Source organism: Podarcis pityusensis (assembly GCF_964106645.2).
Source record: "Podarcis pityusensis genome assembly, chromosome: 2".
Taxonomy (NCBI): domain Eukaryota; kingdom Metazoa; phylum Chordata; class Lepidosauria; order Squamata; family Lacertidae; genus Podarcis; species Podarcis pityusensis.
In genome coordinates, this window is record NC_138029.1 from 29958704 (window position 1) to 29974349 (window position 15646).

The 15646-nt window shown below is 39.4% G+C and overlaps 1 protein-coding gene across 2 annotated transcripts in view; it reads right to left on the minus strand.

Annotated features, from left to right (window-relative positions):
• Positions 1–15646, minus strand: part of RPTOR (regulatory associated protein of MTOR complex 1) — a 313545-nt gene that overhangs the window by 265494 nt on the left and 32405 nt on the right. For both annotated transcript variants that reach the window (XM_080993602.1, XM_080993601.1), the window contains exon 3: positions 12918–13000. In XM_080993602.1, coding sequence (XP_080849728.1) covers positions 12918–13000 — 83 coding nt within the window. The remainder of the gene's footprint in view (positions 1–12917; positions 13001–15646) is intronic.

Sequence of the window (15646 nt, forward strand, 5' to 3'; positions counted from 1 at the left end):
TAGGGAGCCCAGTTCCACTACTGCAAGTCTTCTCTGGATCAAAATACTTTCAAACACTATTGGATGCAACCCTTTTTTAAAATTCTAATCAAAATTATTTATTCTGAAACACTTACTTTTAGTCATCCTCCTCCAAAATCCAGGATATGAAGTCTACCACTTAAAAGTAGCCAGCACCATACCATAGAACAAACAAAGGCACAGATGGGATTGGCTTTTCGGCTGTGGACAGTCAGTTCCCTTTCTACATACTTTGCAGTGGCAGGATGAAACCTATATCTGAAAATAGGTCAAGCCACACATTCAGATGATTTAACAATTTTAAAGATTTACGAGCGTGTGTGTCTGAAATGACAGCAGGGAGACTACCAGGGGTGGGGGCGTATTGTTCAGGGGTTGCTGCTAGGGTTAAGGTTTAGTTTTAGAGATGCATTATTTTTGTTACTATCTGGATTATGGTTTTGCATTTTTATTGTTGTACCACATTATGAATTGTTTAACTTTGTTGTTTATTTATTAATATAAATTGTAGAGATGGGACCCTGAGCATCGTCAAGTCCAATCCCCTGCAATGCAAGAATCCTGCTCACACCACAACCATTCTTGGGTAGATGATGTGAACCACAAACCTTCTGGTTAACAGCCAGACACACTGAAGTAGGTGTTTTCATTAGCCTACCATGACTAATTAAATGTTGTTGTGTCTTGCACCCCTCTTGAATTATGCAACCATTGTGATGTTGTGAGTCACCTTAAGCATGGTTTACCAGAGAAAGGTAGTATACAAGTAAGATGGTGGTGGTCCAAAATGCAAGCTATAATGTCCCCACTGTGGAAGGAAGTGTGGATCCAGAATTGGCCTCCACAGTCACTTACGGACTCACTGTTAAAACCGTGTTTGCGGAAGACAATCTTCCTCGGCTATGAGTGATCGCCAAAGAAGAAGAAGAATACTTAGTAAATAGTTGTGTGTTCAGCTTTGAATTGTCTCCAACAAGGAAACATCAATCTCAAAGCCCACTTCCGTAGTGCCAAGTATTTTTTAAAAGCCTAACCCTCCTTTATTATTGATAAGATCTTGCACAGATTTTTAGGAGCCCCTGCTTTTTTGCCATTCTAAATGCCCATAACCACCAATAGCAGCTATTTCAATGCTTTAAAAGCTAGCAAATAAAAGACAAGTAACTAACCAATATTATTATGAGCCACACAAAATTTTACTGCTGCTGCTGAATTGTAAAAATTGTTCAGGCCACCTTAACGAAAAGGAAATCTGATTGCTCAACAGCATTATAACAATTAGCAATAAAATAATGAAATGCCCCATAATATTTTCCGGTTCTAAAGAAACAAATGAAGAACTCTAGAAACTGCTGAACCAAAAACAAGGAGTGAATTTCAAAAAAACAAAAGTTCTGTTCACTTAATTTAGTCACCCACCCACTCACACATACACACACTGTCAGCCCTGACAAACAAGAAGCTGGCGCATATATTCCAAGCCTAGTTATAAAATCACAAACTAAGGATATTTTTAAATCTTTGCTCTTGGAGCTGCTAGATAATCTTTGTAATAAATAGGTCTCAAACTTTTTCCATTGCCAGAGGGAAATTCAACTTCTGAATACAGTTTCAGTTTATTAAAAGAAGGACAAAATCCCTATAGTGTCTCCAAAAGAAAAGCTGCCCAGCCATTCATCATTTACATTAATACGTAGGTCTTCAGCACAATCCTGTGGTCTGCTGCGCACCATTCATTCACATGCTAGATTAACAACACCTTGTCCCCACTGCAGACCTGAGAATTACCTTCCTGGTCAGTGCTTGGGTTAACTACCACCACTGGAATCAAATTCAAAAGTTCTTTGGGAAAATTCTGGAGCGGTACAGCTTTTCAACTGTTGCCACAGGGCACCAAGGATGTAAAGAATGGTCACAGTAATCTTTATCATCTTGCTCTACATGCTTCAAGACATCAGAACAACCTTTCATATGAAGCACTTCCCAGGATCTCGCTACAGATTCTGGGGTGGAGAACTGAATCGGTCTAGTAATGGCAGATACCAGAATGTGGAAAATTAACCTGACCTATATTCAGAAAGACATACTGCCATCACTGTAGTCTTTGTAAGGGCAATGCCCTAAGAAGTATCCTAAAAATACTCTTATAAAATAAAAACAATCAAACTAGGGAGAATTGGAATGTTCTAGGATCAGAGTTAGATCAGTGAGAACATCCACAGTGTCATTCAAAGGCAAGTCAGGTAGGAACAAGGAAGGGAGATTGCTAAAGAGAGATATTTAAGATAGATATTTAAACCTATTAGTCAGGGCTGGTCCAAGATATTTTGGAACCTGCCACCTGAGGCAGTCGCCTCACCTTGCCTCATGGGTGGGCCAGTCCTGCTATTAGTGAATTTATACAGAATCATTCAGTTAAAATATTCTGGATAATGAGGAGTTAAAATGAAATTGGAGGTGGGTGAAATCATCAACCAAAAGCGGGGGGGGGGGGGCTAATTTCATACAAATTTAATGAGCATATGCTGCAAAGTACTTCACACCAGATTCTGAATTATGTAAACTGTGTGCCATCCAGCCTACAATTTTGCCTTTGGCTACACGACCTCATTTGCAGTTTGTCACAAATACATAAACAACACGAACTAGGCAAAAGCTCAGAGTCCAAGGGAAAAGGAAGCCAGGAAGTAACCATTACAACTAGAGTCAGGGATGATATTTGGCTCCCTGTCAATGACCCTGGGAAAGATCTATAGCAGGGAAGCTTTTGTTGACGGTTCCATGCTAAAACTGCCAAAATATGGAAGGAGGAGCTAATGTTTTCTGGAACAAGGCACTCTAACTCAATTCCAACTGGCTGCAGAGAAAATGCTGGTGTTCTCTAAAGCCAGAATACTGGAAATGAAACACTGGCATGTAAAAGCACAACTGTACCAAGCAGCTCCTGTGCTTCATTTCCCATGTGACTCCATTGCTCCAGGAGTACCTTTCATGAAAAAGAGACTCAAGCTGACCCGTGGATGCCTTCTAAAGCATCCTCTCTTATTGCACTAGACTGTTTACAGATGGAGGGGCATACGGGAGCAAGAATTGTTTTCACACTTTTGTAAACAATTACACTGTTGCAATACGGGAAATAAATCAGCAAGTTCCCAATTCCTCAGATAAATCAGTGTCTCAATTCCTCAGACAATTAATGGTTTTCAGAAAACGTAACCAAACTGCTGTGTACAGACAATTTACAACAGCACTGACAAAAATATGTTGATGCAAAAAAGAGCTTAATCTATTAAAATTAAGATATGCTATTTTATTCATTATTTCTGACATTTGGTTATTCTAGCATTTAGAGGGACAAGAGCAAGAGTCTATTTCCCCACATTAATGAGGCAACGGTGAATACACAAAATTTGTATCAATTTACCCAAAAAGCAAACTGCGTAAACCAAAATTTTATCTAAGAGTAGGCCCCACTTCAATGGAACTTCCAAGTATACAGGATTGTCACCAGAAGGCTGCAAACATAGAAGCATTTATATATAATGCACATGAATCTTTGCCTTGCTGTAGCGGACTGGTATGTTCATCATCTGGTCAATGAATACAATCCACAGTCCAGTGAAACAAGCAGCAAATATATACAACAGATGCTAATGGATTATGACTGCATCCAAAAAATATTTATTATAGGAACAAGGCAGACTTGGAATGGACTTCACCGAAACTGGCAAAAGCCAAAAATAAAGCTCCATCAACAGCCTCTGTTGACTAGTGGTTTATTTCTATGAAAGAAATAATAGGACTAGAGTCCACCTGGAAGCCCTGGCCTCTAAAATGCAGAAGATGTTGAAACAGTTTATCTCAAATAACACAGAAATGCTGAAATGTAAATTGGTGTGTGTACAATATTCTGCATTTCAAGGACGTGCTACACCTCAATCTATCCATCCACTTTTAAGGGAGACTGGAAAGACATAAAACACAATGCAATCAGATACCTAACTCGAAGGCTGAGATCAGAGCAAAAAAAAACTACGTATATGGAGAACAAAATTATTCAAAGTATGAACCCCTGAGCAACCTCTGCACTCATTTCAAAGAAGAGGGAGAGAGACAAAATGTAAAATATATTGTAATGCTACAATTACAATCTAGTAGAATATATTGTACTACAATATATTGTAATCTTGGATAAAGGCGTCAAAATGGATGTCAGGGAAGACAGGAAACTGCCTTATATTAAGACTACTGGTTCCATCTTTGTCCGTATTGTCTACACAGAATGACATTGGTACTTGGGGGTTACAGTCAGGCTTCTTTCCCAGTTCTACCTGAAGATGGCTAGGATTGAACCAGGGGTATATGCTCTTAGACTCCACTGAATGCTCAAGACAATTCTATATTTTTTGTTAGTGCTCAAGTACAACCCCCAAATATACAATTCTATATTTTATGTTCATGCTCAAGTACAACCATACATACCTGCTTTTAGCTGGCCTTAAAACAAGCGATGCCTCTTAAACATGGGGCTTCATTAGTTACTACCATACATTTACAAGGCTGAGCCCCATTCAAATAGGAGCTGGAGCTGCATCCTGGCTTAAATTAATATTATATTGTACAGCATAGCTAGAAAAATACTGTATTGTCATCTCATTGATCCACCTGCTTTGAATCTGTCAGTCCTGACTGATGATTTCATATAACCAAAAGATGATTCCTCTTCAACCTTGTTTGCTAATAATTTTGTTGACTCTTATGAGAAAATTGTTAAATGGACATTGAAAGTTTTCATAAATTAAAACCAATCTACTTCCTATTATTATTATTTTATATTTGGCAATCTTCTCTTTCGATAGTAATTTACTCCCATTAAGTTTAAACTAGACTAGCTTCCTCCTCTTGCAAATTGTTCCTCAAATCAATCTTCTGTAGACAGAGCTGCATAATCCTCCATATTAAACATACCTGAACACAAAAACAGTGCAATACCAAAAGTAGTTTCATAAAACACTTCAGCACTTAGCTTGACCTCTAGATGTCATACTGCTAATGAAAAAAGTAAGCTATGCTCTCTACCACAATTAATACCCTGAAGCCACATGGGTCCTCTCTACCTTATTTAAAATTATGTCCCTATGACCTTTCAGTGTTCTTTAGATCAAACAAAAATTTCAGGTAAATACAGTGAGCCATGTGAAATACCAAAACAAAGAGACCTCTCAAAATATACTAAGGTCAAGCACAGTCCAGTAATACGTGGGCTTCTTTGATGGTAGTGTAAGGTCACATAGCTTTAGGCCTTTACTTACAATTGCATTTCCATTGCTCAGACATAAAAATAGCTAGTTCTGAGGAACAGACTTCAGCCTATTTGTACATTTCCCAATTCTAAAGGCTTTTGCACAGGAATGAGGATACAGTGGTACCTCGGTTTTCGTACAGCTTAGTTCCCGAACAACTTGGAACTCGAACGCTGCAAACCCAGAAGTCAGTGTCCGGTTTGCAAACTTTGCTTCGGAAGCTGAACGTGCTCCTGAGCTTCCGTTTTCATTGTTGCGCTGCTAATTTGTATCCCCCCATTGTAATCAAAGCCTTCTTCCTTCTGTTTTCACTGTTGCACTGCTAATTTGCGCCCCCCCCCCATTGTAATCAAAGCCTTCCATTTCCGATTGCGGTGTTCTGAGGTGATATTTGGAGCTTATGTTTGGTCTTTTGTTTTTGCTATTTTTTGCATTTTTGTTTGTGTGGCTTTTCCGTTTTTGTGACTGTGAGTTGTTCTTTGTTTGTTTGATTGATTGATTGATTGATTGAGTGACTGTGGAAATGGGCAAAAGCCCCCCATCCAAACAATGACTATCATCAGTGCAGGTAAGAAAAAAAAGTAATTTCAATTTTTATCATCTACAATACTGTCTTATTTATTTTATAGTACAGTACATTGATTATTGCTTTCATTTTATGGATCAACAGTCTCGTTAGATTGTAAAATTCATGTTAATTTGCTGTTTTAGGGGTTGTTTTTAAAAGTCTGGAATGGATTAATCCGTTTTGCATTACTTTCTATGGGAAAGTACACCTCGGTTTTGGAACGCTTTGGTTTTGGAACGGACTTTCGGAACGGATTAAGTTTCAGAACCAAGGTACCACTGTATACAACTTCTCAACCAAGATTATCAGATATTAGGGCCCCTTCGTGGCAACTAGTATTCCTAAATAGTCTCTCATATTTGTGTGTTGTGTCGCACTGAAATATTTCTCATGCTTGATTGCAGAACTCTAATTTGTTTGAACTTTGTAAGCCTCTATACCTGCTTCCCAATAAACAATAATAATTTGAGCCTTGCATGAAATGGCTTACTTAACTGCACGATTCTGCAGATGAAACAGGTTGAAGCGTTTTTCACCCTTGCAGCACAAGAATTTATATAGCTGTGCAACATGAAAAAATATTTAATTTTTAGAAAACATGTAAGTAGTTACAAACTAAAGAGGCATACCATTCAAGCATGGAGCAGAGTTGGTTTTGGAAACTGTCAACATTGTTTCTCAGATTCCCTCCAAAATTACTTCCTAAAATCTTTGCACTTACCCAAGAAGATATTTCAACTAATGTGTTTACTGAACAAATCCTATAAGCAAGATTGCATTAAACGCTGAAGCCTCATTACTCCACATCTTATTGGATAATTATTCCAACGAAGCTCATACACTCAGTAGCAATTTTCCAATAATCAATACTTGTCATGCATTCATGATAAACTATTTCTAAGCTCTGTCCCTAGGCTGGTTATTTCAGTGCCCTGGCATGTGGTTCTCTTCAGCCTTATTGACCATTTAAGCAAGTGTCTGGGGGCGGTGGGGGTGGGGGGGAATCACAACCAAAGTAGGTCTATTAGTATTTACAGCAAAGGTCTAGGAGATTCAATCATTCTCCTATTGTTTTATTGCAGATAGCCCAGCAACCTCTCTTTATTACTGCAGGAAAAACTCAAAAGCTGGCTGAATGCAATCAAGTAGTACGTGTTCAGCTTTGCAATGTTTCAAAGGGCAGTGATTTACCGCTACGAACCAAGTATCTTGCACACAAAACATCTGAGCTCGGTAATTGCCTCATGTTTTGTACAAACTATACAAGGCAGCATGAGGTCTGCCCACACGCAGAGTACCTGCTGCTACCCGAAGCCAACTCCCCTCCCCAACCCACCCTCTTCCCCCAATTCCATGGGCTCTGTCATTAAACAGCAGAGAGACTCGTTTGTTTTCGTTGTGCCCTGAGGTTTTACTATACCTTAGGTTCCACATGCTGTGTTAAAGCCTCATGTCAGCCAGCCAATAGGCTGTGTTCCACGGGATTCATTATTCTTGTTACTGCTGAAAAGAGAAGGGCTCTGGAATGGCACGTAGCATGGATACGAGAAACTGCATGACTCATCAGTATGTGCAGTAATGTGGTATCATTGCAATTTTACTCGTAAAAACCATTGTGGCCTTTCATGCTCTCGTAGATGTTACCACTAAGGAAATCAACAATCTTACAACAAAGATATTTACAGAAATCACGTTTCCTAGCTATATATTTGTCCAAATATGCCAGCAGAAATTGCCAGGTCTGCTGTATCTAGATAGAAATAATTTGAGTGGAAGTGAGAAGGTATCAACCCTTTCCTTTTATCTTCAGTACTTCCATTATACCCAACAAGAGCATTTCAAAACTGAAGAAACCAGCATTTTATTATGGTTTATCTTCTTATGCAAAAAAGTATGTCACTGATACATGGTTATGCAATCAAGCTTGTATTTAAACCGAATCTCCCCTTGAATTCACATTGTTGTTTTAAAAAAGTCACTGGTTTGCTTGTTTTTAACCTAGTGGCTTATTCAGTTCTGCTTTCCTTTTTTATCACTATAAAACAATCTTACACGTGCCTACTCAAAAGTATGCCCCGCCGAGTTCAGTGGGGTGCACTTCCAGGGAAGTATGTATGAGACTGCAGCCTCAAGCAACTTTCCAAACTCATCAAAACAGAAACTAATAATATAGTGGCTCATCTTGCTTTGGCATTCTTGTTCTTTTATTTCCTACTTTATTTCGGGGGGGGGGGGGCATCAGAAAATGATAAGAACTGTGAAGAGTGGTTAGTTCTTATGTTTAAAATACAGATAATACAGCTTGTTGATTTTGCATCAACACATTTTGTCAATAAACACACTAAATTTCCTTTGGCTTCTTTAGATTTTGGGTTTTATTCTAACAAAATGCATACTTGGTCAGCAGAATATCAGAAAAATGCTGCTATGCCTTTATGCTGACTTTTTAATATATCATTTATTAACTTCACACCCCGGAAAGATTAATCTCCTTTGTACCATTATCTTTCTGTTGGCAGGACAACTGATAAATATCTTGGAAAAATCATCTGGTGTCACTACTGTATTTACATCCACAAATGGAAGGCAGACACAGAGGAGACAGCAAAGATTTTAAAAAGCATGCTATAGGCAGTCATAGAGTCTTGCTGTGGTACAACTTGGACTTGTGCTGTTTATTTTCTTGGCGCTTATTTTTAAGGTTATTTTTCATGCTTTTATTTACATTTCAGCTTGTATTTTGATGAGCTTGTTTTTATTGTTAGCTGTCTTGAGCAGCATTCTGCTGGAAAGGCAGGACATAATTATTCTTAATATACAATTAGGTGGTTGGCCCCAGATGCCAATCCTGTAATTATTTAAATTTAAAACTGCTAGAAACTGATTCAGGTGCCAATGGAAGCATAAGTCACTGCTCCCTAAACACAGGATTTAATTCTAAATCAGCAGCAGAAAAGAAACAAGCAAATGTACATAATCATGCCAATATAATGCAAATTTAATTTGCAGATTCCTTAGTTATCCCGATAACGTTCTCTCCTAAGTTCTGAACCAGAGTAGTTCTTGGCTCAGGATCTCCTTAATATGAAGATTTAATTATAGTAACAAGACAGCAGCCACTGAGAGTGCTCAGAACACGACACATGCAAATTTACCCTTGGAAGTTACCCAAAATTTGTGCTCACCAGCAACTGTGACCCTTCCTCAAGCAGGAGTGGTGTAGTCCTACTAGCAACAACACACTGAGTTACTTCTTCCTCTTCGGCAATCATTCGTAGCTGAGTAAGACTGTTTTCCATAAACACAGTTTTAACAATGAGTCCAAGTGACTGTGGAGGCCAATTCTGGATCCACATGTCCTTCCACAGTGGGGACATTGCTTTCCAGGTAGGAGCCTCTTCTTAGCACGTTTCTGTCTTGTGTCCTGAGTTTGAGGGTCTTCAAAGCCCATATGACACCTTTAGTAAAGGCTGTTCTCCAATTGTAGTGCTAGCAGACAAGTGTTTCCCAATTGTCAGTGTTTATACTACATTTTTTTAGATTTGCCTTGAGACAGTCTTTAAACCGCTTTTGTTGACCACTAACATTACGCTTTCCATTTTTAAGTTCGGAATAGCGTAGTTGCTTTGGAAGATGATAATCAGGCATCCGCACAACATGACCAGTCCAACGAAGCTGATGTTGGAAGAATCATTGCTTCAACACTGGTGATCTTTGCTTCTTCCAGTACACTGGTATTAGTTCGCCTGTCTTCCCAAGTGATGTGTAAAAATTTTTGGAGACACCGTTGATGGAATCTTTCGAGGAGTTGTAGATGGTATTTACAGTGGTACCTCAGGCTACAGACGCTTCAGGTTACAGACTCGCTAACCCAGAAATAGTACCTCGGGTTAAGAACTTCGCTTCAGGATGAGAATAGAAATTGTGCGGCGGCGGAGGGAGGCTCCATCAGCTAAACTGGTACCTCAGGTTAAGAAAGTTTCAAGTTAAGAATGGACCTCCGGAACGAATTAAGTTCTTAACCCAAGGTACCACTGTCTAAGTGGTCCATGTTTCACAAGCATACAGTAAGGGTGGTAGTACAATAGCTTTGTAAACAAGCATTTTGGTTTCCCTGCAAATGTCCTGGTCCTCAAACACTCATAGTCTGGGAAAACTATATAAACAAGTTCCTACTTTCCTTCCCAGATCTAGGCTAGAAAGGGCATGGTAAGAACAGGGTGTTCATCCCTGTTGTGTTGAGATTCTCTGAAGTCAATGCATGGTCAAAGAGAGCCCTCATTCCTCACCAGGCTGTGGTCAAAGTACTGTAAAACTGAGTTTATCAACCCTGCTAGACAAGATCCTTTTCAACTAGAGAAGCCAAGTCACATGCAAAGCTAATGCCCGTAGCTCTCTCCCCTGACTTTAGCACGCTTCTGAAGCAATTCACATCCCACGCTTTAATATTCATACCATCACAAGGATATTAAATCCATATTTAAATCTGTTCTGATAACTAATCAGCTTCAACGAAGATTTTATTCTGAACTGCTCAGAAAGAGATGCTGCCTCTCTCTACTCCGAGCTCATGTTACCAAAGAAAACGTTTGCTGTGGCAATTTATTATCCTTATTGATTTTATAAATTATACAGGAACAAATAAATTAATGATGAAACAGCCACCTGTCTCTGTGTAACCAATTTCACTTTAAAGTAGAATGACTAGGAATAAATTTACCTAAAGGTATTGCTATAGCCAGGACAAGCTAGTTCTCATCTGAGCTCCCTGCTTGGGAAAGGAAAAGAATACTAAGATGATTTTCAAAATTCTGGAGCATACCCTACAGCTGTCCAGTGATCAAGATTTCAGACAGAGAAGATTGCTATCTGTATTTGCACATGTGACAATAATACTGTAAGTTCAACAGAATAGAAACACAGGAGTTCTCTTGACAATCAACAATGCATGTGAAATCCAAAACACAGTTACTGATCAGAATACTGAAGGTGAAAAATGGAGGAATAAAAAAGAGCCTTGGAGTTTGAAAGGTTTGTGAGATTATAGATAAGACCCCCCCCCCCTTTTATTACTGTATATTTTTCTTGTAGTTATTTTTTTGAATATTTTCTTGTTACATTTGTTTCATAAAGAAAAATAGTCTACCAAATCTTATGCAACTGACAGGAAAACACACAAAGCATGTGGAAACCTCAGGCTCTAGAATGTGCAGACGCAGAATTAGGTTCAACAGTAAAATGGCTTTAAACCTAAGCCAAGGGTTCAGAAGCAACATCAAACCATAGTTTGGCATTGTATTCACAAGCCTGGATTGAACCTACCTCTCACACAATCCTTTAGCCTTCCTCACACATGGAGATGCCCTATTCATTTTCCTGATTTGAGCAAACTATATTTAACAGTTTAATCCCATTTGGTCATGGGTTACAAACCATACTTTCATGGCTCAGACAAACCATACTTTCATGGCTCCTCAAACCAAGAAGTCATGAACTGGCACACACAAAGGAGAGAAAAGAAAAGAGCCAAAGACATACTCCAGTTTTATGCCCAACAAGGGCGGCCCCAGATGGAACTCAGGTTACAAGGGTGATCAAAGGATTGATGGTCCTTGGGACCATTGTGTACATCAGTTCTCATAGCTACTGTAGCCTTGGACCTGAACTACCACTATGTGTGATACAGCACAGCACACATTCCATATACAGAAAGTCTTGTGTCGTCTTAATTGTGCAAAAGAGTTTTTGCTCAAAGCTTGCAGGTACTTTCACAAGGGCGTTCACTCACACACAACAGACACACACACCAGCATGGTGAGAGTAGCTTGAACCCATGCATGTACATTTCAAAACAATGAGCTCAGCCTGCAGGATTCAGAATTAGGTAACCAAAAGATTTTGAATTTAAGTCACCAATGTATTAAGAATCATCAAAATGTACCAAAGCCAGAAAAATGATATAGACAGAGCAGGTGAAGTCTGCTCACATCTTCCATCCCCAATATGTGGTCACAGTACAGTGGTACCTCGGGTTACATACACTTCAGGTTACAGACTCTGCTAACCCAGAAACAGTACCTCGGGTTAAGAACTTTGCTTCAAGATGGGAACAGAAATTGTGCTCCAGTGGCACGGCAGCAGCGGGAGGCCCCATTAGCTAAAGTGGTGCTTCAGGTTAAGAACAGTTTCAGGTGAAGAACGGAACAAATTAAGTTCGTACCCAGACCTCTGGAACGAATTAAGGTCGTAACCAGAGGTACCACTGTACTTAAAGAGTGACTGCACCCCCTGAATATTTATGAACAGAATTACTTGAAAGGATTATTTCGTACAGAAATGGAATGTGCCAGCTTCAGACATATAATGTTTATGGAGCACAACAACCAAAAAATGGAACTGGGTGACAATCTTTCCATATGAGAAGAAGTTTGTAAGTAGCAGATGCCCACACGGGTACAACAATTTTCAGCTCACTGAGCATGGTTTTGCTACCATAATTAAAACTGCCAAAGCCGTGGGGGCTTTACACAAATTGCCACTTCCATGGAAAGAAGCTAGTGTAATCCCTGTTTCTGGCAATTACTGTACCATAAATCTAAAGTCTAACAGTCATAAACAGCATAGTTGAACCGGTCAAGATTGCAGAAATTCACCAAAAAACTGATGGTGCAGAAAAGACCCCAACCTACACAGAAACTAACTCCTAAATTCCAACTACTCAGAAAGTTATATCAATGGGAGCCATGTTGAATACAAATGGCAGCATAAAAATCTTGACTGAAAATTATTCCTGTTTCAAAGTACATTCACCCAACCAAAGCCTAATAGCTTTTGAGAACTTGCAAGGTTCTATCCACACGAATGGACAGACAAGTTATGAATATTGGCAAGTCATTAAGTTATATAAGGGATGTGCCATACTCCAAGCTGAAACCAGGGTTTTTTCATGTAGTACAAGTAGTACACACAGTTGATTGGGAAAAAGGAGGCATAGAACTCCTCTCTAACACAAAAATCATACTTACCCTTGGTTGCCAGTTTTCATACTGTTTCTGCAGATTTGCACCAATAGTTTCCAAAGCTTTCTGTGGCCCCATTGACAGAGGATCTAAAACACATAAAAGAGTCATGAGACTTTTGATCAGTTCCTCAAGAATATTCACATAATTTCTACTTCAGCCAAATGTGTATGGAGGGAAGGGTATTTGAATACAGATTATAGCCTACGACGTTACTTTGCACCAACCTTGTGCAATCTCCAAGGATGTAACGTAGCAAACCAGGCAATTTGCATAAATTCTGGATAAAAGGCCCTGGAGCATGAGATAGCCGCTTCCTTTAGGACACTGATAGAAAGGGAGCTTGGTGCAGAGACATTAACATGCTTAGCATTTCCACCAGTCTTGCCCTGTCCCAGCCAACTGAAGACAGCTACCTTAAAACAGAAGTAATCAACCCAGCAAGGTGCCATGGCACCCATGAAAGCTTACTTAAGTAAAAACAAGTATATAGCCCCCCCCCCCCCCGAGAAAGGAAGTTACGGGGTAAAATGTGCAGGTACCTTCTAAGTGATTTCTGTGAAATAAGATTATGATGTGGCCATGTAGTATATTTTTCGTGGTACTGTTATTAGACAGCAACAACACGTGTGTGTGTGTGTGTGTGTGTGTGTGTGTGTGAGAGAGAGAGAGAGAGAGAGAGAGAGAGAGAGAGAGATCTCCACAATCCAGACCAGCAGGTCATAGCTGTCTTCCTATGGTAAGCATAAAGTTATCAAGGTGGCTGTCTCCCTAATTTCCATCGAGCTCTGCTCAAATAGAGGATTTTTTGCAGATAAAAAGCTAATGCCCATCATCACACAGCAGTGCTCTCTGCTTAAAACTTCTGAAAAGCTGTATTTGAGGTTCTCTAACAATCAGGGTTTAGTGCAGTGAGATACAGGAAATTATATTTCAGCACTACAGCTTCAGAACATCAGGATTTTGATAGGCATGAGGATCACCAACAGAAGCAATTAGCATTTTTATTCTAGTAGCTGATTTATTTTCAAAATAAGAAAAGAACAGATAGGTAAATGGCAAATGCTTGTCCAAGACCAAATCAAAATATTCCAAAAGACACACAAATAAAAAGTAATCCCTTCAGCTGCTCTGCTCATCTTTTATCAAAACAGAGGTTTCTGGAGAAGTATGTGGTCAGTTGTTATCAAGGCTAGTGCAGTTCAAACACAGAATTGAGTATCAGAGTAGAATTTAGTATTCTGAACATTTATGGATCCCACTTTTCAATAAAGGAACACTCACAAAAAGAAGTTCTCAACACAGTTATGGAGAAAAACTGCTGAAGCTGGGGAGAAAGTAATGATTTCCAGTAATAGCAATTCCTCAGACTTATGCAATCAACCTGTTGCCCTCCAGATGCTGTTAACTCCCAACTTGCATCAGCCTCAGCCAGCACCATCAATTGCCAATGAGACAACAGATACAGTCATTTCCAGATGTTGCTAATGTAAGCCAGCTGCTTGCATTCACTCATGTGTTGAGCCCTAGCTGTACCTATATTAAAGGAACAGGCTTCCCCATTTGGGGGAGAAGAATATTGCTCCACAGCACTAAAAACCAACATGAAAAGTTCTCACCTATTTTTAAGCAGAAAATGGGTAAGCTAGCATTTCTGTCTCCTGACACTCAGAATACACAATTCAGACAAAAGCTTACATCTCCCCACTTAACTGCCTGTATCTTCCTCAGAAGGCCCTTCTCATTCTTTAAGAACCGAGCTAAAAGCATCCTTCCAATACAGTACCATGCTTTTGGCAAAGCTAGGGCTGAAAAACTGGGTCATTTCCAAATTACTCCCTGAAGCACCAAGATTAATTTGTAAAAAATGCATGCAAAGAGAGACTAATGAGTTACAGTGCAAGTCCACCCAGGGAAGAATCATGTCCTTGTGGAATGCCAAAGGAACATTTGCATGCTTAATGGAACCCACCTGACACTATGGACAAAAAGAATATCTCTAGTATCGACTGGTGAAGCAATAGCTCCAAGGTGAAAAGAACTAAGAATGGGTTAGACATATTCCCTATTCAATTTTTTTTACAAAAAATACTATAAAGAATTCTTGCTTTCTGAAATCTCCTATTAGTCAATGCTTTTAAAGCTGGCTTTGGACTTGACACAAAGAGAACACCCAAATCAGTAACCTACACAATCAACACAATGCTCAGCTGAGCCAATCTCATTCTTCATGAAAACATTTTTCATCCATAAATGTAGTAGCTTAATACAGTTTAATACTGTATATCCCAATCACCAGGATGGTTTCTAAATTCATGGAGTGAACTCTGACCAGTCTAAACTTACCTCAGAGGACAGTTGTGACTCTCATCAAGAGGCAAATACTTTCAGGCAGTTGGCGTTTTGTCTAGATAAGCAAGTTGCACTATGGAACACTGTTTCTCGGGTCACACATTCAGAATCAAAATGTTGGAATAGCCTGCTCTATGCCCTTGTAGTAGACCTCCAAGGTGACCCAGAAGTGATTATCAAGCACATCTTCCAGTTGCTTAACTCTGATGTTTTCTCATGCATCCTTTCAGACCCACTAAAATGCCCAGGAAGGATCCAGCAAAAGCACCAATAGCAAAGAAAAGTAGTGGTAAGAGCTCACTTCAGACAAATGACTGAAAAGATTGGAGAAATAGAAAACAGTGGCACTGGCAAAATCAAAAGGAAAATGAAGGGGATAATAA